Here is a 23,313-nt window from a genome sequence, read left to right as displayed (position 1 = left end):
GCCCGGACAGGAAGCCCCAGACTCATAGTGCAGCTGCCTGAGCACAATCCTGGCCCAACAGCGGGGGCAGGTCCTGGGGCTGGCTGACTGAAGGAGTCTGGGGTGTGGCAGTGCTCTGAATTGCACACACGCCTCCTCACCCACCACTGCCAGGATGAGAGCACACTCACAGTCATGGGGGCCTCACCTGCACATTCCCCACACGCTTTGATGCCCACCTGTGCCTTCCACATGCCTGTACACAGACATTCATACACACCCCTGGTACACACACACCCCCACCATGCACTCCCATGCACACCCACATGCTCCATGCCAAGCACACACACCCCATGTGCCTATGCACCCCCGAGCATGTGCCAGGCAGTTTGTAGCAGAGAGCGTGGTGATGCTATCCAGCAGCCGTGAGGAGGCAGAAGTCTCTGGGTCTGGAGGGGCAGGGACAGCTTTCTGGCTGAAAGGAGCAGGTCACAGTGGATCAGCTCAGGGGAGGAGAGGAGGAGGTTCAGAGGCTGAGGTTGGAGCCTGCAACCCTGAGCAGGGAGGGTAAGAAGCAGCTTCTGGCCGGAGCAGATGGTTCTACCAGGAGAGAGGATACTGTTCATGTGAAAGGAGCTGAGCTGGGTGGGGTGCACACCTGCATCCCACAGCCCCAGCCCTGGCCTCTTGCTTCTCCAGGCTCTGAATACCAGGTCCTGTACATCGCTGATGACAATGAGATCCGCAGCCTGTTCCCCGGGCACCCCCATTCGGCTTACGAGCAGGCATTCCAGGGTGACGAGAGTGTCCGCATTGATGCCATGGATGTCCATGTCAAGGCTGGCCGTGTCTATTGGACCAACTGGCACACGGGCACCATCTCCTACCGCAGCCTGCCACCTGCTGCGCCTCCTACCACTTCCAACCGCCACCGGCGACAGATTGACCGGGGTGTCACCCACCTCAACGTGAGTGCCCAACCTGGTGTGGATGGAGTGGAAGAGCTCCATAGAGCAGGCAGTTCAGAGCAGGATTTGAAAAGGGCAGTGCTGGCTGGGCACAGTGGCTCACGCCTGTAATCCCAGCACTTTGGGAGGCCAAGGCGGGCAGATCACCTGAGATCAGGAGTTTGAGACCAGCGTGGCAACATGGTGAAACCCTGTCTCTACTAAAAATACAAAAATTTGGCTGGGCGCGGTGGCTCACGCCTGTAATCCCAGCACTTTGGGAGGCCAAGGTGGGCGGATCACGAGGTCAGGGGATCGAGACCAACCTGGCTAACACGGTGAAACCCCCATCTCTATTAAAAAATACAAAAAAATTAGCCGGGCATGGTGGCAGGCGCCTATAGTCCCAGCTACTTGGGAAGCTGGGGCCGGAGAGTGGCATGAACCCAGGAGGTGGAGCTTGCAGTGAACCGAGATCACGCCACTGCACTCCAGGCTGGGCGACAGAGTGAGACTCCGTCTCAAAATAAATAAATAAATTAATTTAATTAAAATAAAATAAAATAAAAATCCAAAAATTAGCTAGGCATGGTGGCGGGAGCCTGTAATCCCAGCTACTCGGGAGGCTGAAGCAGGAGAATCCCTTGAACCCAGAAGGTGGAAGTTGCGGTGAGCCGAATGCCACTCGGTTGCAGTGGCACCGAGGTTGCAGAATAGCACTGCACTCCAGCCTGGCTGATGGAGCGAGACTCCGTCTCAAAAAAAAAAGAAAAGAAAAGGGCAGTGCAAGGGGCAAAGGGTGAGAGTGGAGCAGGGGGCAGTCTTAGGATTGTGTTCTGAGGCATGGCTGGCTGGAAGACAGAGCAGTGGGAATGGTCAGCAGCTGGCTGTGCTGCAGGCAGCACAGGGCACGATGGGCAGGCAGACAGCCCTCCGGCACCAATCCCCCATCGTTGCCACCACCCACTGTGTACGTCTTAGCTGCCTCATTTAACCTCTTTGGGTTTCACTTTGTTTATCAATAAAATTAGGTGATCATCGCCATTGCACAGGCTTCAGGGAGGGCTCACCAGCCACGTGTGAGAGCTGCAAGTCTGGCGCATAAGCTCCATGCCGGTTGAATCTCTTTAAAGCCAGGGACTTGGCTGTGAGCCTGGGGTGATGTTCCAGCAGGCTGGCAGAGTGGTGATGGGGGGATAATGGCAGGAAGACAAAGCGGTGGCCCCTAAACCTGTGGCTTCCATTCAGATTTCAGGGCTGAAAATGCCCAGAGGCATCGCCATCGACTGGGTGGCCGGGAATGTGTACTGGACTGACTCGGGCCGAGATGTGATTGAGGTGGCGCAGATGAAGGGCGAGAACCGCAAGACGCTCATCTCGGGCATGATTGACGAGCCCCACGCCATTGTGGTGGACCCACTGAGGGGGTGGGCAAGGGCCCTGGGGGGAGGCCTCTGGGCCGGTGGTAGGAAGCCCCCAGGACAGGGTTGGGGGCTGCACCCACAGGCGTGCCCTTCCCTCCCAGGCCAGCCTGAGGACAGAGTCCTTTTCAGGCTCTTGGGCCTTCTCGGCCACCCCTGCCTGGCTCTCCCCATGCTGCCTCTGCCCAGGGCCCCCAGCTGGGCCTGCTCGGGCAGGGACCTGACCTCTGCTTAGCCGGCTGTCATGCACAGCCACACTCTGCCCTGGGGAACAGCTCTGCCAGCTTCGGTGGCTCTGAATGAGCACACTGTGGTTTTAGAGGAAAAGCCCCTCAACCTGCTCAGAAGCGGACTCCCTCCTGCTTCTCTGTAGAAGGACAGAATGCCCTCCTCCCAGTCCCCAGCAGTCTCTGTGCCCAGACCAAGAAGCTGGTGTCCCGCCTGGGTCTGCCTCCTCTGGCCCTCCGGCCTGCCCACACTCACCCCTTCTCCCTCCCCAGCACCATGTACTGGTCAGACTGGGGCAACCACCCCAAGATTGAGACAGCAGCGATGGATGGGACGCTTCGGGAGACACTGGTGCAGGACAACATTCAGTGGCCCACAGGTTTGTGGGGCAGGGTGCAGGAGGGACAGGGACGTGGAGGAGGCCCGGCCCGCAGAGCCCAGCTGCTGCTGAAGTCACACAAAAGCAAGGGATGGGATGGGGCTTGGACTGGGGCAGGGCAGATTGGCCATGGAGGCTTTTCCCGGAAGAGGTGACTGTGAGTGGCGTGTGAACAGGGTGGAGCTGTCCCAGGCACGGAGGCAGTTCTTTCCTCCCTGAGCCTGGGTTGGGGAGGCCAAGCCCTCACAGTGCTCTCTCCCTCCCCAGGCCTGGCCGTGGATTATCACAATGAGCGGCTGTACTGGGCAGACGCCAAGCTTTCAGTCATCGGCAGCATCCGGCTTAATGGCACGGACCCCATTGTGGCTGCTGACAGCAAACGAGGTCAGAGCCCGGCAGCAGTCACAGTCCCCAACCCTGTCCCCAGCCTTGCCATCCTCCCTACTGAGCCAAAGGCCTCACTTCAGTGCCTCCCATCCTTTGTCACTGACCCCCAGCAATGCTGTAGCTCCTTCCAGGCCTCTCCAGCTGGCCTCCCCCTGAACCAGCCCTGCAGGCCTGAGGCCCACCCTGACCCTCTGGCCTACTTGTCCATTCATTGGTTGGGTTGCACAGAGGCAGCATAGGTACATTAGGAATGTAGCAAATTGGGGGAGAAGGAATAGAAGTCAGCCATGAATGACCCCGGAAGTCCGGGGGTGGTGGGACCTTTTGCCAGTAGTGGCCACAGGAGGAGGAACAGGTGTGGGGAGGGGGAATTTGGTCTGGATGTGTTAAGTTGGAGGTGTCTGGGAGTCATGGGTGCCAGTGTCTTGGACAGCGTGGGCAGGGCCTGAGTGCCCCTCAGTTCCCCTCTGACTCCACCTCCTCCCTCAGGCCTAAGTCACCCCTTCAGCATCGATGTCTTTGAGGATTACATCTATGGTGTCACCTACATCAATAATCGTGTCTTCAAGATCCATAAGTTTGGCCACAGCCCCTTGGTCAACCTGACAGGGGGCCTGAGCCACGCCTCTGACGTGGTCCTGTACCATCAGCACAAGCAGCCCGAAGGTGGGGGTGGAGGGGAGCCTGGGCTGGGGAAGGGGGGCCTGTGGGCATTGAGTCTCCAAGCTGTGGCCTTGGGACCTGGTGGAGAGGGGGTCACCCTGGGCTCACAAGGCTCAGAGAAGGGTCCTGCTCAGCATCCTCCCCACCCCATCCATACCTGCAGTGACCAACCCATGTGACCGCAAGAAATGCGAGTGGCTCTGCCTGCTGAGTCCCAGTGGGCCTGTCTGCACCTGTCCCAATGGGAAGCGGCTGGACAACGGCACATGCGTGCCTGTGCCCTCTCCAACGCCCCCACCAGATGGTACGCTCATGCCCTCCCAGTCCCAGCCATGCCTCAGGACCATCTCCTTCCTGTGGCTCCTGACTTCCCCTGACCTTGTTGCCTGTCCCTCTCCTCCTATTCCCCTGGCTCTGCCCCTTGACGGGCCCTTCCTGCAGCTCCCCGGCCTGGAACCTGTAACCTGCAGTGCTTCAACGGTGGCAGCTGTTTCCTCAATGCACGGAGGCAGCCCAAGTGCCGCTGCCAGCCCCGCTACACGGGTGACAAGTGTGAACTGGACCAGTGCTGGGAGCACTGTCGCAATGGGGGCACCTGTGCTGCCTCCCCCTCTGGTATGCCCCCTCATCCCGCCACACCTGCTCCTTCCCCCGGGCCCCAGCCCCACCACCCACCACCCCACCTCAGGCAAATGCCCAGCCCCTGCCTCGCCTCCAGCCTCCTTTCTAGGACCCAGCATCCAGTCACTCCAGTCTCTGCCTCTCGCCCGGTCCCCCCAGCCCATTCCTCTGCTATAGGGCCAGGTGGTCCCGAGGGCCACAGTCCCGCTCACACATCCTCTCCCACCAGGCATGCCCACGTGCCGGTGCCCCACGGGCTTCACGGGCCCCAAATGCACTCAGCAGGTGTGTGCGGGCTACTGTGCCAACAACAGCACCTGCACCGTCAACCAGGGCAACCAGCCCCAGTGCCGATGCCTACCCGGCTTCCTGGGTGACCGCTGCCAGTACCGTGAGTGAGACATCCCTGGGCCCCAGGGCAGGCGGGAGGGTGACGGGGGACCCCAGAGCATGGGGTGATGTTCAGCCTATGCCTGGGACCCACAGGGGCAAGTTCAGGAAAGGGGGCTTTATGCAGCTGAGGCAGGCCCAAGCTGCTGGCGCTTCCCCACAAAGGTGCGGGCACACTTCCCCTGAGGCAGTGCGCCCCCAGCACCAAGATTATGCAAATAGAAAAGCTCTGTTCAATCTATGGAGAGCCCTCATGAGGGTGGGGCTTGAGGCACTTCTGTCCCTCCCCAACCACAGGGCAGTGCTCTGGCTACTGTGAGAACTTTGGCACATGCCAGATGGCTGCTGATGGCTCCCGACAATGCCGCTGCACTGCCTACTTTGAGGGACCGAGGTGTGAGGTGAACAAGTGCAGCCGCTGTCTCGAAGGGGCCTGTGTGGTCAACAAGCAGAGTGGGGATGTCACCTGCAAGTGAGTGGGGCCCTCCTCCACAGTTCCACCCAGCCTGGCCCCTGCTCTGTCCTAGCCCTGCCCTGCCCCTCCCTTCCTCATCATCCCAGGCACACCTCTGCCAGCCCCAGCCCCAGCCTCTGATTCCTTCCTGCAGCTGCACGGACGGCCGGGTGGCCCCCAGCTGTCTGACCTGCGTCGGCCACTGCAGCAATGGCGGCTCCTGTACCATGAACAGCAAAATGATGCCTGAGTGCCAGTGAGTTGGGCCCGGGCTTCAGCCAGGCATAGATCATCCTCCCTTCCCCAGATTTGAGCAGGAGGACCGTCAGGCCTCAGTGTCCACCCCCCCCCCACCCCATTTCCCTGGCAGCAGTGGCTATGGAGGTTATGCCTACTCAGCCGTGTCCCTCCTTTCTGCAGGTGCCCACCCCACATGACAGGGCCCCGGTGTGAGGAGCACGTCTTCAGCCAGCAGCAGCCAGGACGTAGGTGGCAGGGGTTGGGGCAGGCAGGGCCACCGGGACCTAGAGCAGGGGGACTGTGTGCCTCCTGCTTCCCTGAGCCTTGGTGACTCAGTGTCCCACCTCTTCCCTCCAGATATAGCCTCCATCCTAATCCCTCTGCTGTTGCTGCTGCTGCTGCTTCTGGTGGCCGGAGTGGTATTCTGGTATAAGCGGCGAGTCCAAGGGTGAGTCACAGGGAATCTGGAACATTCTGGCCATTATTTTGCCATCCTAGCCTTCCGCCCCAGTAATCTCTGTCTCCTTATACTCCTGCCTCTCCCCAGGGCTAAGGGCTTCCAGCACCAACGGATGACCAACGGGGCCATGAACGTGGAGATTGGAAACCCCACCTACAAGATGTACGAAGGCGGAGAGCCTGATGACGTGGGAGGCCTACTGGATGCCGACTTTGCCCTGGACCCTGACAAGGTGGGCTGGGAGGCAGGCAGGGTTGAGGGCCAAGAGGCCGTGGGTGGCTTAACCAAAGGTGTTGGGTTAGGTGAGGGACGGAGGTGGGGGTGGGGTGACCTGGGCTACAGGACCAGCTCCTGAGCCCTACCTGAACCCTCTGTCACCCTGCAGCCCACCAACTTCACCAACCCCGTGTATGCCACACTCTACATGGGGGGCCACGGCAGTCGCCACTCCCTGGCCAGCACGGACGAGAAGCGAGAACTCCTGGGCAGGGGCCCTGAGGACGAGATAGGGGACCCCTTGGCATAGGGCCCTGCCCCGTCGGACTGCCCCCAGAAAGCCTCCTGCCCCCTGCCAGTGAAGTCCTTCAGTGAGCCCCTCCCTAGCCAGCCCTTCCCTGGCCCCGCCGGATGTATAAATGTAAAAATGAAGGAATTACATTTTATATGTGAGCGAGCAAGCCGGCAAGCGAGCACAGTATTATTTCTCCATCCCCTCCCTGCCTGCTCCTCGGCACCCCCATGCTGCCTTCAGGGAGGCAGGCAGGGAGGGCTCGGGGCTGCACCTCCTACCCTCCCACCAGAACGCACCCCACTGGGAGAGCTGGTGGTGCAGCCTCCCCCTCCCTGTATAAGACACTTTGCCAAGGCTCTCCCCTCTCGCCCCTACCCCTGCTTGCCCGCTCCCACAGCTCCCTGAGGGCTAATTCTGGGAAGGGAGAGTTCTTTGCTGCCCCTGTCTGGAAGATGTGGCTCTGGGTGAGGTAGGCAGGAAAGGATGGAGTGTTTTAGTTCTTGGGGGAGGCCACCCCAAAGCCCAGCCCTGACTCCAGGGGCACCTATGAGATGGCCATGCTCAACCCCCCTCCCAGACAGGCCCTCCCCGTCTCCAGGGTCCCCACCGAGGTTCCCAGGACTGGAGACTTCCTCTGGTAAACATTCCCCCAGCCTCCCCTCCCCTGGGGACGCTGAGGAGGTGGGCCACACCCAGGAAGGGAAAGCGGGCAGCCCCGTTTTGGGGACGTGAACGTTTTAATAATTTTTGCTGAATTCCTTTACAACTAAATAACACAAATATTGTTATAAATAAAATTGTAAAAAAAAAAAAAAAAAAAAAAAAAGCCCAAAAAAAAAAGAAAGAAAGAAAAAAAGCCGCTGGTGTCTGCCTGTGTGTGAGAGACGCTGGGAGCTGGGGCTGCGCTTTCCTGCTTCGGCCACCAGAGGGAGACCTGCCCCGTGCTGGAGGCAGGCTGATGCGTGGTTTTCAGTGCCCTTCTCCCAGGGCCCTCTCCCTCTCCATCTTGCTGTGTCCGGGAAGCGGGTGGCAGTGGACTTGACATGGAAGATCTGCTTCTCCTGGCTGTGTGACCTTCAGCCGTGACTTCGTGTCTCCGGATTTTGTGTTCCCTCTGGCTCTAGGACACTAACTCAGATCTGTTTCTCTGCGTTCACTTCTAGCAGACACCACCCCCCTACCCAAAATGATCTCCCACAGTAAGAAGCCCCACTATAAGAAGTGAATACACTGAGGCTGCGAAGGCTTTCTCATCCTTCAGGGTGCTCCCATGCAGTTCTCTCTGCCTGAGTTTGCTCTTGAAGCATTGACATCTCACTTTGTGGAGACTAATGAATCAAATGCAAAGTAAAATGCTGCATTCCAGAGCCAGGTGTCTCCCGCGGTGAAGGAGAGCTGGGAAGACCAGTTTGCCAGGCCCCCTAGGCCCCCAGCAGCTCCAGCTCACCAATCATTTCAGTCATTCCAGGGGGTAACAGGAAAAAACTGTCAGTCAAAGGTGTCCAGGTCCATTTCAACCCCTGCCTAGAGGGGGAAACTTCTTGCAGAAAGTTGCACAGTTTACACTGCCCAGGACTGAGAGAGGGTTTGAGTCCCAGGACAGCAAATATGAGCTCAGGGATGGTGGCCGCAAATGTCTGAAGATCCCTTACCCAGCTCCCAACCAGGGAGTGCTGCCTTTCATTCCTCTTCCCTCACTGGTTCAACTCCAGGAGATTCCTCCCAGGCTTCCTTCTGCCTTGGGGAAGCTACAAGTCTAGGCACCTGCGGAAACAGGAGCCCTCCCCTTCCCTCTTAGCCTTGAGGAGCCCTCTCCAACCTCATCCTCCAAGCCAACTCTGAGATCCTCCCCTGCCTTCCCAAGGGCGCTGGATGGGCAACTCTGCGGGGAAACAGAATCCGTGGTTGCCGAGTAGGAGGTCTGTGTCCCAATCTGGCCACCAGGTGGTGTCTGTACTCCTGCAGCACTGCCTATCCTGAAGCCCCACACAGCCCCCGCCTCAGCACTCATTATGCACCTGCGGGGGACCCCAGCCCAGCCTCTCGCTTCCTTCCCTCCGGCTATTTTGCCACACCCCTCCACCCTCTGCCAGTCGGCTCCCCTCCCTCCCTCAGTGCCTGCCCGCTCCCGCCACCGCCAGCCCCACCCCTGCCCCTCTGCCAGCGGTGCATCTGGCGCCCCCCGGGAGCCACTGATCTCTGCCTGTCACCTCAAGATCCTGGGCAGAGCGACAAGGGACCCCCGCTGCAGCTTGGAAGGCATACCCCTCCAGTCAGCATCCCCCACTCCGCCCGTCAGGACCTGCTAGGAGAGGGTCCACCAGGAGGCAGTTTCTCAAACTACCCACCCGGGAGGCAGATGGGAAGCCCTCACCTCGGCCTGAGAAATGGGAAGAACCAAGGGCAGAGGCTGAGAACCAGGGACAGAAGCTGATACCGAATGAGAGGCAGAGATCCAGAGGCGGAGAGACAGGGGGACAGAGGCAAAGACCCAGAGACAGGGCGAGTAGTGTGCATGTGTGTGTTTGCACTTGTGTTTGTGCAAGCGCGCACACATATGTGTGTGTAACTGGAGAGAGAACGGGTGGCCTGAGACTGTAGCTAAAGGAGGAGAGATGCAGTGGGTTAGGCCCCCAGAAGACCAGGACCCTGGTAATGGGCTTCTGTCCTGGACAGCCTAGGCCTGGGTGTGCCCACAGTTCCCACCTACTACTGAAGCAGCCCCCGTGCTTGGAACCTGGGTTCAGAGTTCTGGCTCAAGGCCTTCTGGCCTTGAGCCTGAACACTTCTGCCCCTTCCTGCCTCTCTCCTCTCCACCCCCACCCCGGCACCCAGGTTCCTGCCTCCTGGCTTCTACCTGTCTCCCTGGGTGTCTCTGCATCTGGCTCATCCTCTCAGCACCCGGTCCTTTTCCTGACTCGTGTGTGTGGCTGTCACGTCCCATATCTATCTGTCCATTTCTTTGTATGTGCCCCCACTTGTCTTCTGGGCTGCCAGTGACAGCACACACCTGTGTGTGTCTCAGTGTGTGTGTCCACCTCTGTGGGTGTTTGCTCTCTGCCAAGACAAAGAGAGGGTGAGTGCACTGAGCAGCTGTCTGGGTGTGCTCGTCTGGGTGCAGGTGTGCTCGCCTCTGTTGCTGTGCTCCTCTGTGTGTTGGGGTGCCGCTAGGTGTGCGCCTGTCTCTGTATTTCGCTCTGTGTGCCCTGTCCCCGTGAATGCATCTGCGTGCATCCCTGGGGTGGGCTCTCAAGGGATGTGTCTGTCTCTCGGTCTCTTTGCTTGTCCCTATCTCTCACTGTCTAGGTGTTGGTCATACCACAACCTCAGCCACAGCCTCAGTGCATAGCAACAGCTGACAGCTGAAGCCTCCCGGGCAGGAGAGAGAGAGGCAGTGGCGAGGAGGGAACCGAGGAAGAAACAGAGAAGAGGATGGGGACAGAGAGCTGGGGCTGGGGACAGAGACAAGGACAGAGATAGGGAATGGGGACAAGGATCTAGAAGAGCTGGTGGTGAAAGATGGGACGGCGGGAGGGAAGGAACAGAGACTGCACCAAGAGGCCGGGCAGGCGGCGCTGAGAGGGATTTCCTGCCCAGCCCCCATGCAGAGGCGCACTGGGCCTCGTGGGGGTCAGTGGTGGGGGCCAGGGGCAAAGGTGAACAGCCGGTCTAGCCGAGGGGTCCTGAGACCGCAGAGGTGCGGTGAGGCGGGGACAGGGCAGCGGGCGCCGTTTGTCAGCCCTATTGACAGACGTGATGGGGTTTCCGTCCGTGATCAATGATTCTCATCTCCCGGCCGAATGAGCCGCGGGGCGCCCATCCATCCCCGTCAGCATCGCGCGGCGGCAGCCGCCCGAGGCCCCGCCCGTCCCCACCTCGGCCCCTGCCCTGCGCCTGCCCCGACCCACCTTGGCCCTGAACAGGGTAGAGGCCCGGGGCTTGGAGAGCCTCGTCCGGCCGGGCTCCGCGGCGCCCCCACTCCGGGTGCACGGGCCCGGAGCCCAGAGCCCCACGCCCTGCCCCGTTCCTCCTGGGCGCACAGACGCGGCCTGTCGGGGGCCCAGTGCCTGAGCCCCTCGACCCCCTCCGCTTCGCACCTGGGCCAGGGGCGTGTCCGGGGCGTGTCTGAGTGAAAGTCACCTTCGGTGCCCCCAGCTGGGCGGGAGGGGGCGCGCGGGGCGCGGCCGGGATTGGAGCGCCGCGGAGCCCCGCCCCCCTCCCGCGGAGTCAGACCCAACTTTCTCCCCCGCCCGCGCCCCGCCCCCAGCGCCGGCTCCGCGCCTCGCGCCCAGTCCGCGGGCCGCGCCGCCGCTCCCGCCGCTCCCGCAGCCGCCCCGCCGCCCGCCCGGAGCCCCGAGCCCCTAGGCCTGGCTCCCGCCTGCCCGGGACCCGCCCGGCCTGCCCCGCTCAGCCGCCAGAGAAGATGAGGCTGCTCCCGGAATGGTTCCTCTTGCTCTTTGGCCCGTGGCTCCTTAGGAAGGTAAGGGTGGCAGGGCTGGGGCGCGAGCGCGGGGGTCCGGGACGCGAAGGTCCCAGTGTGCGAGGGGCTCCGTGCGCCCGCCCCGCCCCCAGCTCCGAGCGTCCCAAGTTTGCGCGGCGCGGGGGACGCGGACAGACAGACTGCCCGATTCAGGACGGGTACTCTCCTAGCGCAAGTTGGCTGAGGCTTGGAGAGGGTGCCGGGCGGAGGTCCCCCTCGTAGCCGACTTCAGGCGCGGCGGGGGAGGGGACGAAGCCCGACCCGCGAGTGCGCCAGACAGAGCGGGAGTGCGAGACAGACAGACAAGCCAGCAGAGTGTCAGCCTTGCCGTCTTTCCGCGCCAGTCTCGCTCGCCTGCCTCACTGTCTGTCTGTCTTTCCACCCCTCCACCCCCGCCTTCCCATTTCTCTTTTCTGCACTTGTCACCATGCCAGGTGGGCCCTGTGTCGGGAGCATCCATGGCCCGAGCACACGCGCACACACGGACTCAGGCAGACACGGCTGAACTTGGCTACAGCCAGCCTCCCATCACATTTCCCACGGAGACACCATCTCCCCTGCACGACCTCACCGACACACCCCCCTCTCATGCCCCACTGAAAGGGGAGGCTGTCTGGAACGGGGGTCTCTCCTCCCATGCCCTCCCTGCCTCTAACCCCACTCCAAGGCCTCTTTCCCTGAGGCTCTCGGGCGAAGAGCCAGAGGCTAAGGAGACCCAGACTTGATCTGCCTCCTTCCTGACTTGGAGGCTTCAACCTGCGAACATGGTGTGCTCATATGTGCTGGGCGGAGGGCGTGGGTCACCGTGTGCACCTGTGTTCGTGTGTCCAGGGAAGCCAGGCTTGGTCCAGTACTGGGGCCAAGGGTACATGTGTATACTGGTGTGGTGTGGGGTGTTGGCTTTGCATGAGTGAGTGCCAGTGCCTGCCTTACAGTGCAGCCATCTGCCTATGCCCCTGGTGTGTGCCCGCAATGGGGGGCCCAGGCCCCAGTCCCCCATTTTCCTTCTACCAGCCTCCCCTGCCTATGGCTTCCCTGTTTTCTGACCCCCAACTGTGACCTACCTAGTTTGGGGGCAGGCAGGTCGTTCCCCAAACCCTCACTCTCTGTACCCTCAGCCCCTGTAGAGTCTAGAAGGGGTGTATTTCTTCCCCCAACACTTGGACCTCTGCCTGCTCAGCCAAATCACATTTGGCAAACTCCAGCAGGGCAGGGGCTGCCCCAGTGAAGCTAACATTAGAGCTCCCTGGCCCTCCCAGCCCCGCCTGGTGACCTTGAGGGGCTGGAAGGTAGGCAGAGGAGCCCCTCCATGAAAACTGCTTCCACTAGCAGGAGCTTCTTAGGGACTTGCTGCCCAGCTCTGTCCTTAGTGGACTGGAGGGGTGGGGGGGTCTGTGCCTTACCTCCCACCCACCCATGTGTGAAGGCCTGGGGTCAAGAGGTGGTAGGTATGGCATTCCCTTGCCCCTCCTTTCCACTTCCTCCCACCTCATCTCCACTCTCCCCGGCAAATAAACTCCCCTGTGGACAGATCTGGTTTAATTTCCTTTGGCCCCTGAGGGGGAATGAAACATCTGGTGGAGACTTGAGGGAGAGTGAGCGTGAGGATATGAGCAATGGGATCCATCTGAGTGTGTGTGTGTGTGAGCTGCAGCTGTGGGGCCTCCGTGTTGGAGTCAATGAGGAGAGTGGATCTGCTGGTTAGCCCAGCTTATGTGCATGTGAGAATGTGTTTACGTGTGTACACACTGCGGGTGTGTGAATATGTAAAACTGCATGGGGAGGTGTGGGTATAGGAGTGTTTGTGTGTCCAAATACCTGTGTGTGCTTCTGTGCACTTGTGAGTGTGGCGTATGCACATGTATACCCTGGGGTTTCTGGTGCATCTGTGTGCTGGGGCCCTTGTGTTGTCTGTATGAGTCTCTGGGGTTTGTGAGTGTGTTTCTGTGTGCTTGTGAGTGCATTTGAGTGTGCTGTGAGATTGTGAGCCTCAGGATGTGTTTATGTATCTGAGTGTGGCTTATGTGTGTGGGTGCTTAGGGGTGTCTTGGTGCCAGCACTGGGAGTGGGCAAAAGGTGAGGCTGGTCCTGGGTAAGAGGTGGCTAGGGGACAGTTTACAGGGCAACTCTGGCAACCCTAACCATGAATGGCTGACACCTCTGCCTCTCCCGTCCTGCTTGCTCACCCTCCTCCAGGTTTCTCTCCCTTACTCCTCACTCCAGCCTTCCCATCTCTCAGAGCCTGGGACTCCTGGCTTCCACTGCCTCTGGGGTTCTGGCCTCTCAGCCAGGGATTCTTCAGGATCTTTCTCATACAGTCGCTGACTCCTTTCCCTCTCTCTCTGTCTCCCTGACCCCTTGCCAAAGCAGCTGCCTACTGGGAGAAGCAGCAGGCGATCAATAGTCACTAATCACTAATCACTAATTACTAATTAGCTGGGGGAGGGCAGGGGCGGGGCCCTGTGGGACCTGCCAGCTCTATCCCGCCTCAGGAAAGGATTAGGTCTGATTCTCTCAGAGCTGGCTGGCCCAAGCCCCTCGGCCAGCTACCCCCTCCTGCCTCCACACCCTCCTCTAGCCCCCCAGCTAATCTCTGGCTGGGCCACTTAGGCACGCACAGCCTGGGCTAGGGCCCAGAGCTGCTGGCAGGGATTTGGGGGTAATCAGGGGCCGCAGCTGGGCCAGGGGGACAGGGGAAGGCCTGCTGTGACAGCTCCCTTGGGCCAGAGCCTGCAGTGGAAGCCTCACATTCCTAATAGGAGGGGCATGCGTCAGAAAGGAGAATTTAGAGTGTCAGGGTTGGGATGGGTTGAGGAGCTGGAGACCCAGGAGCGGGGTGACTGGGGAAGAGGTGAGGTAATAAGGACAGAAGCAAGGCAAAGCAGGGTCAGGGACGAGGTAATTGGAGAGAGACAAAACAAACGTCTAAAGAAAGCAGGTAAGTGGGAGGACCTCACAGGGGTCAGAGATGGAGTAATTGGCAAGGAGATGGGGAACTTTGGACCTAGCCCTGCAACTCAAGATGTGTGGGATCCGTGAGGGACAGGGCAACAGAGAGGGGGCAGGGTCATAGGAGAGGGTCCCAGGGCTCAGGCGCAGGAGGAGTCGCAGGGCGTGGGGTGGGAAGCAGCTGCCCAGTGGGGATGGGGAGCAGGGAGCGCTGCCTGGAGCGCTGGAAATTGGCGAGGCTCCCCCTCTCCCCCGCCTGCCCCTCCTCCACCTCCACCCCGCCCACTCCCCCTCCGGCTCCGGCTTCGGGAAATTACATCCCCGCTCCGCGGCTCCCCCCAACCCCCACCGCGCCCTGGAGCCGGCGCCTTTATAGGCACATTTATTGCAATAATAAAGTGAGGCGCGGGGCGGGGGGCGGGGGGCAGCCGTTCCCGCGGGGACCGCGCTGGCTCTAGGAAGCAGGGAAATAAAATAAAATAAAATAAAATAAAAATTCAGATAACGGTGAGCCTTGCGCGGCAGGCCGAGAGAAGGCAGGCAGGCAGGCAGGGATAGAGGGAGGGGGCGTCCAGCCCAAGGGCAGAGCCTACCCCACCCCACCAGCAGTGCCCGCCCCCTCATGCAGTGGTAGGGTCTGGAAAGAGGTGTCTTCGCTTCACCCTGCCTGGCCCCCTCCCACAGCCTGATCCTGCCTGGTCTTTGCCTTGCCCTCTGGCTCCTTTCTCATACCTGTCCTCAGCCCCTGTCTCTGTCCTCGTCTCCTATGTCTTCCCTTGTCCCCCATTTCCCATTCCAGTCTTCGTTTGAGTCTCCCATCCCCATCTCCTGGGTCTCTGCATCCATCCCTGTTTCTGCCCAGTAACCACCCCCATCCCCCATCTCTGTTTTGCCCCACCCCGACTCCATCCCTGCCTGTCCCCTGTGCCTATCCCTCATCCACCATTCCTGTCCCCATGCTGCTTCCTGGACTGTTCTGTAGCCCATCTTCATTCCTCTGGTCCTTACCCCATCCACATCTCTGTCTCTGCCCCACGCCTGGCCACCATTTCTATCCTGCTTCTCATCCCTGTCCCCAGGCCTATCCTTATTGTATCCTCATCCCTGTACCCTATATCTGTGCCTGCAAGTCCCCAATCCCAGTCCCCCTCCCTCTCTGTCTCAGTCCTCACCCCAGGCTGTCCTGTCCACCCCACCTCTGTCCTCCCCCACATCTCTATCCCTGGTTCCCAGCCAGACTCCACCGGCCCCGACTGCGGCCCCCCTGCCTCTTTCTAGGTGCAGGGGCTCAGGATGCTCTTTTCTCCCCTTCCCCAGCCCAGGCCTGGACTGTCCCTTCCCCAACCATAGGGTACTGTCCCTTCCCCCGGCCAGATCCTGGGAGCACCCTGCCTGACCCAGGTGGTAGGGGAAAAGCAACGGGCCAGCCTGGAGGCCCAGGGGAGGTGCACCCTGCAATGCGGCTGGGGGGCTGACAGCCTGATCTTCCCCCAATCCCAGCAGTGTCATCCCCAAAGAGCCACTCCCTGAAGTGGAGTTTGTTGCCCCCACTAGCAGGAGGCCACATCAACTCCCTGCAGGTGTGTGGGCCTGCTGCCTCGGGGGCAAAGCACTCCTGGTGCAGCTCTCCCCGCTCCGCAATGGGCCTGAAGGAGCCTGCTGAACCCCCCAGCTGCCAAGCACCTCCACCCCGCCCCCGCGCCGACAGCGGCGCTAGCCTCTCCCCTCCGCAAATGTCACCGCGCCCAATTAGCTTAATTAAGCCAGCTCTGGAGCAAGGGGGACCCCTCCTCGGACAACATCCTGCTCCCACCCTCAGCCATGGAGGTGGGCGACAAGAGCTCTGGGCAGAGAGGAGCTCCTTACCACCTGCCTTCCCAACTCCCCCACCTCCCCCCATGTCGCTGGAGACAGACAACCTGAAGGACGGCGAGAGAGAACCACAGACAGAAAGAGGGAGAAAATCAGAATCATGGGAGGAGGAAATTTGAGACAGAGACAGTGAGAAGAGACTGAGAGACAAAAGAGACTGAGAGAATGGGGAGGGAGAGATGGAAAAACAGCGCAAGAGAGGGAGAGAGAGCACGAGCAATCAAGGGAGCCAGAGGGAGGATTTTATTTTATTTTATTCCATGTTTCCATTTCTCGGCTCGTTTCCTCACAGACTCTCACCCCTCCCTGTCCGAACTCCCCCACAAGGTCGCTTCAACCGTGCCCCCCCAACTCTTCCTTTTTATCTTGGCTGTCTACGGTAGTGGGTGGGGGCGGGAGTGCCCAAAGCCAGGGGATTCGCCAGGATCAGAGAAGCACAGACGGCACTTTGTCTGAGACCAGAGATGGGGGTGACACCCTGGAACCTCTCCATACCCTGCTGAACCTCCTCCCCTCCCCCTGCCCCTGACTTCTACCCCCTGCCCCTGCTTGGTAGAAGTCACTGGCCTGAATCACCCCAGCCAGGTTCTGACCGGATGCAAGACATAGGGGTGCTCTGGTCTGCTGGGAGGGGATGGCTTGGAGGCATTTGGGGTTATAACATCTGATGGCATGGGGATAGAGGGGACCTGGATGACTGGGCTTCTGGAAAGAACAGCGGTTGGGTGAGATTAGGGATCAGAGTTCAAATGGCCCACCCTTTGGCTTTCCCAGGAAACCTAACCCCCCTCCCCCAATGCCCTCTCTCAGGTTCAGGCCCTGCCCTCTCCAAGCCCACTTCTGGGGCCTCTTCTCCCTCCCACTGTACCCTGGGACCCCTCCCTCCACCCCCTCTCAGGCCCACCCTCCAGGTGTTAGCTGCTGGCTTAAGCCTGTCTGTGGGAGTCAATCATTCTTGCTGCCCCCGCCCCCTCACCTGGGCTGAGAGGAGGGATGGATGGGAGGGGGAATGAGGGGGGCGATAAATATGTATGACGAGCGGGTGGTGGCAGCATTAATAACCCGGGATCGCAGTGCAGCGGGGACGAGGACCAGGCGGTGGAGATTCTAGCCCAGCAGCTTGGCTCTGCTGTTCCTGTCCCCAGTGACACTGTGTGTGTACACATGGGTGTGGGCAAACAGAGGGGGGCACCCATGCTTCCTGGCCTCCTTACCTACCCACAGCACAGCCTGCAGGCCAGTGTGGGACACCTCCCCAGAGACCACTCAGATACAATTGACATGCATATATGTCACCCCTGTTGGAACACAGCAAGACCACACTTGTTCTGTGACTACGGATACACCCCCTTTAAAAAGAGCTTGACACTTGGGCAGAGGATGACAGGGGCTCACACAGGAAAGGTGACACCTCCAGACAACCACATATAGCTACCCTCAGACCGCTATACACAGCCATATAGCCAACCCAGACACATAACCACACCAGTCACACAGACACCACTCCACAGATTGACACACACACCCAGCCAATCCAGGCACATACACAGTCACCACCGATTTACACAACAGACATGCAGCCACGACAAGCAGCCACACACACACAGGCTCCTCAGACTCATAACCATGGGCATCCAGACACACACCCACACAGCCACCACAGCCACACACACATGTACAGGCCACACACACAACCATTTGGGGCTAACGGAGACACCAGAACCCCAGGCTGACACACATGGTACCACCTCCCCCACGGGACCTGTGCATAGTCAGGGCCACAGCACTCGCTGGTGGTGGCTAGCTCAGGCTGACTGACACACTCTGACATGCAGCTCCTCTCTCGCCTGCTCCCCTCGCTGGAGCGGCATCTCCATATTTCTTCCTCTTGCTTCCTTTCTGTCTCCTTCACTCCCGGCCACCCCCACTCACCCCTACCCCAGATAATTGATGGCCTGGGCCTGGCCAGGCCACTCCTGCCTCTCGATCCATCTTGTCCTCGAGCCCGTGCTGTCTCCAAGATCAGTGGCCACCTGAGACACATAGAACGGGTGGGAGCCGGAGGGGGCTCCTCAGCCCCCATGGAGCCCAGGAAAAGAATGGCCAGGCGGCCTCCACCAGAGTGGAGCACTGGCGACTGGGAGGGATACCCAGGCTTTCCTCCTCTGCTCAACTGGTTCCCAGCACTCACTCCTTGCAGGCCAATTGGGGCTGAGGCCCAGGTGGGGGCTCTGCTCTCTGAGGTCTTGGAGCCTCTTTGTTTTTCTTTTCCTTTACTTTTTTCTTTCCTTTTTTTTTTTCTCTGAGAGGGAGTCTCACTCTGTCGCCCAGGCTGGAGTGCAGTGGTGCGATCTAGGCTCACTGCAACCTCCACCTACCAGGTTCAAGTGATTCTTCCACCTCAGCCTCCCCAGTAGCTGGGACTACAGGCGCACCCCACAATGCCCGCCTAATTTTAGTAGAGATGAGGTTTCTCCATGTTGGCCAGGCTGGTCTCGAACTGAACTGCTGACCTCAGGCAATCTGACCACCTCAGCCCCCCAAAGTGCTGGGATTACAGGCGTGAGTCACTGCGTGTGCCCGGCCGGGGCCTCTTTCTTGATGCTGGATGTTAACGTGGTCACAGCCTCCCTGGCTCAGTTTGCTCAGAGTCCAGTCCCTCCCTGGCTCATTACTGGAACCAACCAGGTGCTGGGCCAGGAAAGACGAGCCAGGATCCAGAGCTCCACTCCCTACTCGTGTTCACACTGGCTTTGGGTTTTTGGCCCTCATTGGAGCTCTGTGGGCACACGAGGGTTCTTGACGTCATTTCACAGATGTACAAACTGAGGCCCAGATCGATGAAGTGACTGGGCCAAGACTACATGGCTTGAAAGAGCTGCAGTTCTCCTCCAAGGCACGCTCCCTGTCCCCTGCGGGACTGCGTGGTTCCATTTGGTCTCCTAGCGGCTGTGGAAAGGGGCTGGCGTCGACAGGGCTCTGGCGGGATGGCGGGGGACAACCCCAGCGTCTCTCTCTCCTCTTTCTTCGTGCACAGGCCGTCAGTGCCCAGATACCAGAGTCCGGAAGGCCGCAGTACCTGGGGCTGCGCCCCGCCGCGGCCGGAGCGGGTGCCCCCGGCCAGCAGCTCCCAGCGCCAAGGTCTTCCGACGGCCTAGGCGCGGGCCGCGCCTGGAGCTGGGCCTGGCCGACCAACCACACGGGGGCGCTGGCCCGGGCAGGGGCAGCCGGGGCGTTGCCGGCGCAGCGCACCAAGAGGAAGCCGTCCATCAAGGCGGCCCGCGCCAAAAAGATCTTCGGCTGGGGGGACTTCTACTTTCGGGTGCATACCCTCAAGTTTTCGCTGCTGGTGACCGGCAAGATCGTGGACCATGTGAACGGTACCTTCAGTGTGTATTTCCGCCACAACTCGTCCAGCCTGGGCAACCTCAGTGTCAGCATCGTGCCGCCCTCCAAGCGTGTCGAGTTCGGAGGAGTCTGGCTGCCCGGGCCTGTCCCCCACCCTCTGCAGTCTACGCTCGCCCTGGAGGGGGTGCTTCCTGGGCTGGGGCCCCCGCTGGGGATGGCAGCAGCAGCGGCGGGGCCGGGGTTTGGGGGCTCCCTCGGGGGCGCACTGGCGGGGCCGCTTGGGGGCGCGTTGGGAGTGCCTGGGGCCAAAGAGTCACGCGCTTTCAATTGCCACGTGGAGTATGAGAAGACAAACCGCGCGCGCAAGCACCGACCGTGCCTGTACGACCCATCGCAGGTGTGCTTCACCGAGCACACGCAGAGCCAGGCCGCCTGGCTCTGTGCCAAGCCCTTCAAAGTCATCTGTATCTTCGTCTCTTTCCTCAGCTTTGACTACAAACTGGTGCAGAAGGTGTGCCCAGACTATAACTTCCAGAGTGAGCACCCCTACTTCGGATAGCGCCCCTCCCAAGCCACAGCCCCGAGCCTCCCGCCAAATCCCAGCCTCGCTAGTTGGGACCCCCTTCCCAGTGTTCTGCCGCTCCTGTGGCCATGTCGCCCACTCCTTCCACTCTGGGGGCGGAGGGGAACGGCCTCTCGGGACCCTCAGCTAGCGTGGGTGCCCTTTTCCTTATGCGGAGTGCCCGCAAGGCTGGGGTAGCCCCCTCCAATACACCCCAAAGTGAAAGGGATAAGAGTGCAGCCCCAGAATAGGCGGGGCTTGGAGGCGGTCCCAATGTCCCCTAGGTCCACAGTGGGTCCCCTTTTCACCCTTGGCGCTAGGCTGGGCACTCCCTTTCCCCTCAGCTTTAATAACTCCTGTCCTGGCACCCTCACCCCACCCTGACTTTCCCATCCCCCAGCGCTTGTCCTGCTCCACCCTGCCCCGCCTAAGACTGTAAAGGCCTAAAAACCTCGGTCTGTCCTCCCACCTTTCTGCCTGCCATATGCCTGTCCCCTTTTCCTCCAAACCCTATTAGGGTACCAGAAGCAGAACCCCTGGGCTGAGGCGCTGGCCCCGCCCCCGGCCCCTGCCCGCCCCCCTCCAGTCCAGGCAGTCCAGCTCCACCTGCCCTCTCCTGCTGCTTCCTCTCGGTGGTATTTTTTTACGCCAAAACAGACGGGAAAGGGAACAAAATAAAGTGAAATCCAGTACACGCCTGTGTGAGACCTTTGTAGGGAATGGGGAGGTGGCGTGGGGCTTCTATATCATAGAGACCTGGCCAAGGCCTTCTCCCTCAGCGGCTCGTGGGGAAACCAGGACAAAGACTGACAGAGCTAGCACCTTGGAAGTCACCAAAGACCGGATCAAAGAGAGCTGAGGGTTACCCTCGGGGTAGGAGCCCCGCCTGAGATTGGGATTCTCCTCCCTGAGGTGGGCGAAGGGAAGCTGCAGCAAGTGGGATGGAGATGAGACCTGAGTGGGGATCACCGGCGGACGATTTGGGGAAGGAGGTGTAAGACCTTGAATGGGATGGACAGGGACAGTGTAGGCAGAGCGCTGACAACCTGCTAAGCTCCACGGGGCCGGCGGGAGGTGGCAGGTTGGGAGGGAGGGGGAACGGTGTTCGCGGCATCTGGAGTCATCGATCTTCCTTTTCCTTCCTAATTTCGTGGGCGCTGAGTTTGCAGACGGAGGAGGTAGGGAGGGAGCTTTGGGATGAGGGGGTGGGGGAAGGGACCAGCGCGGGTTTGGAGGGCGGGGCCCGTGGCCGCTACTTGCCACTAGCAAACACGGCCCCCTTTAGCCAGCTGCCCACCCTCCCCCAACCCCCGCCTCCGGCTCCCTCCTGCAGCCGAGGCTGCTAATTTTATCCGCCCCCCGACCCTGGCCTGGGCGTTAATTGGCTGCGGCTTCATTAGCGGTTCTCCGCTCAGCCGCCCCCTCCCCTTGGGACCCCTGGCTGGAGGAGGGAGGGGGTGCGGTGCGGACAAGCTGAGGCACCGAGAAACTCCTCATCTTCGCCTGGAGTCCGGGGTCAGGGTGCCCACTGGGAGGGCAGTGTTCCCCAGGGGCTTGCCCACTGGCTCCAGCCCGAAACTAAGTCAGACATGGGGTCTGACCCAGACATATCTGGGAGTGAAAAGTCAGTAGGCAGAAAATAAATATCTGCTGGCTGGCTGGCTGAATAACAGGGTCAACTGAAAAGAGGAGGGAGATCAGGAATGGTTCTGGATCCGAGACTGCCCAAAAGCAGAAGAACCCGGAAGTCTCCTAACACCAGGCTTATTGCTGGAAACACCTGAGAAGAGCTGAGCCTAGAGTGGCAGGGAAGGAGGTTCCGGCTAAGGGGAGATTTCTAAGGGCTGGTATGAGAGCCAGGTGGGAACGGCTGGAATTAACAAATTCACCCATCTGGGCCTTAGTTTCCTCACTTGTAAAGCCACAATAAAATAGTGTGTGGTGGGGATTCAGTGAGGCTTTTCCTGTGAACATGCTGCTGTGCTGGATTGTCCTCCCCTCTTCCTTTGCCTTCTCCTCCTCTTCCTCATACAACTGGACATCTGAGAGCAGAGTTAGGTGTGTCTGTCTGTCATTGCACTTGTCACACTTTGTTACCTGTTCACCTCTTGGTATCCTAGCAGCCAGTGAGCTCTTCATGTATCTCCAGGGCTATGGAATGCATGGCATAGAGTAACATTGCTACATAAGGCAATGATTCGCAAAACCGCTGTTTAACAGGCTGGTCCAAGTGCAGTGATGTTTATAACTAATTGATCACAATCAGTTACAGATTTCTTTGTTTCTTCTTCACTCCCACTGCTTCACTTGACTGGCCTTTTAAAAACAATTTTTTTGGCCAGGCGCGGTGGTTCACACCTGTAATCCCAGAACTTTGGGAGGCCAAGGCAGGCGGATCACCTGAGGTCAGGAGTTCCAGATCAGCCTGACCAACATGGTGAAACCCCGTCTCTACTAAAAAATATAAAAATTAGCCGGAAGTGGTGGTGGGCGCCTGTAATCCCAGCTACTGAGGAGGCTGAGGCAGGGAGAATTGTTTGAACCCAGAGGCAGAGGTTGCAGTGAGTGAAGATCATGCCACTGCACTCCAGCCTGGGTGACAGAATGAGACTCCATCTCAAAAAAAAAAACAATTTTTTTTTTTTGAAGACAGTCTTGCTCTCTCGCTCAGGCTGGAGTGCAGTGGCTTGATCATGGCTCACCTTGAACCCCTGGGCTCAAGTGACCCTCCTGCCTCAACCTTCCCAGTAGCTGGGACTGCATGCACATACCACCATGCCTAGCTAATTTTAAATTTTTTCTTTTGTAGAGATAGGGTCTCACTATGTTGACCAGGCTGGTTTAGAACTCCTGGCCTCAAGAGATCCTCCTGCCTTGGCCTCCAAAAGTGCTGGGATTACAGGCATGAACCACCATGCCCGGCCAAAAATTTTTTTTTTTTGAGACGGAGTCTCGCTCTATCGCCCAGGATGGAGTGCAATGGCGCAATCTCGGCTCACTGCAAGCTCCGCCTCCTGGGTTCACGCCATTCTCCTGCCTCAGCCTCTCCGAGTAGCTGGGACTACAGGCGCCCGCCACCACGCCCGGCTAATTTTTTGTATTTTTAGTAGAGACGGGGTTTCACCGTGGTCTCGATCTCCTGACCTCGTGATCCACCCGCCTCGGCCTCCCAAAGTGCTGGGATTACAAGCGTGAGCCACCGCGCCCGGCCCAAAAACATTTTTTTTAATTAAAAAAAAAACCTGGCTTATCAGAACCACTGAGGAGAGGTTTAGTTGTGTGACAGCGTAAGTGGGCAAATTCTACTCTTTGAGATCCATTGAATTAGAACCTCTGAAGACAGACCCTACACTCATGTTTATATCATATTTTCCAACCCATTCTGATGCCGAGGTTTGGGAACCTACTCCTGGAGGGGTTGA

General features: G+C 59.5%; 2 protein-coding genes across 3 annotated transcripts in view; both read left to right on the top strand.

Annotated features, from left to right (window-relative positions):
• Positions 1 to 7,536, top strand: part of LRP1 (LDL receptor related protein 1) — an 84,876-nt gene extending 77,340 nt beyond the window's left edge. Inside the window, exons 76-89 of one of the 2 annotated variants that reach the window (XM_030822396.1) lie at positions 679 to 947; positions 2,175 to 2,353; positions 2,848 to 2,954; positions 3,222 to 3,338; positions 3,831 to 4,007; positions 4,168 to 4,308; positions 4,446 to 4,619; positions 4,855 to 5,016; positions 5,313 to 5,487; positions 5,624 to 5,725; positions 5,890 to 5,954; positions 6,067 to 6,157; positions 6,257 to 6,401; positions 6,555 to 7,536. In XM_030822396.1, coding sequence (XP_030678256.1) covers positions 679 to 947; positions 2,175 to 2,353; positions 2,848 to 2,954; positions 3,222 to 3,338; positions 3,831 to 4,007; positions 4,168 to 4,308; positions 4,446 to 4,619; positions 4,855 to 5,016; positions 5,313 to 5,487; positions 5,624 to 5,725; positions 5,890 to 5,954; positions 6,067 to 6,157; positions 6,257 to 6,401; positions 6,555 to 6,695 — 2,045 coding nt within the window. In that variant the 3' untranslated portion in view covers positions 6,696 to 7,536. Of the gene's footprint in view, positions 1 to 678; positions 948 to 2,174; positions 2,354 to 2,847; positions 2,955 to 3,221; positions 3,339 to 3,830; positions 4,008 to 4,167; positions 4,309 to 4,445; positions 4,620 to 4,854; positions 5,017 to 5,312; positions 5,488 to 5,623; positions 5,726 to 5,889; positions 5,955 to 6,066; positions 6,158 to 6,256; positions 6,402 to 6,554 lie in introns of those variants that run through there. The other variant, XR_004032282.1, reaches the window with a different exon arrangement.
• A 3,415-nt stretch (positions 7,537 to 10,951) lies between these two features.
• NXPH4 (neurexophilin 4) lies at positions 10,952 to 20,585 on the top strand. The gene is made up of 2 exons (XM_030822395.1): positions 10,952 to 11,160; positions 19,019 to 20,585. The coding sequence occupies exons 1-2, from the start codon at positions 11,104 to 11,106 to the stop codon at positions 19,886 to 19,888; spliced, it is 927 nt and encodes a 308-aa protein (XP_030678255.1). The 5' UTR covers positions 10,952 to 11,103; the 3' UTR covers positions 19,889 to 20,585.
• Positions 20,586 to 23,313: the final 2,728 nt, after the last annotated feature.

The sequence above is a fragment of the Nomascus leucogenys genome, chromosome 11 (genome assembly GCF_006542625.1).
Source record: "Nomascus leucogenys isolate Asia chromosome 11, Asia_NLE_v1, whole genome shotgun sequence".
Lineage (NCBI taxonomy): Eukaryota > Metazoa > Chordata > Mammalia > Primates > Hylobatidae > Nomascus > Nomascus leucogenys.
Note: the sequence above shows the minus strand (reverse complement) of the source record. Positions and strands in the feature narration are given on the sequence as shown.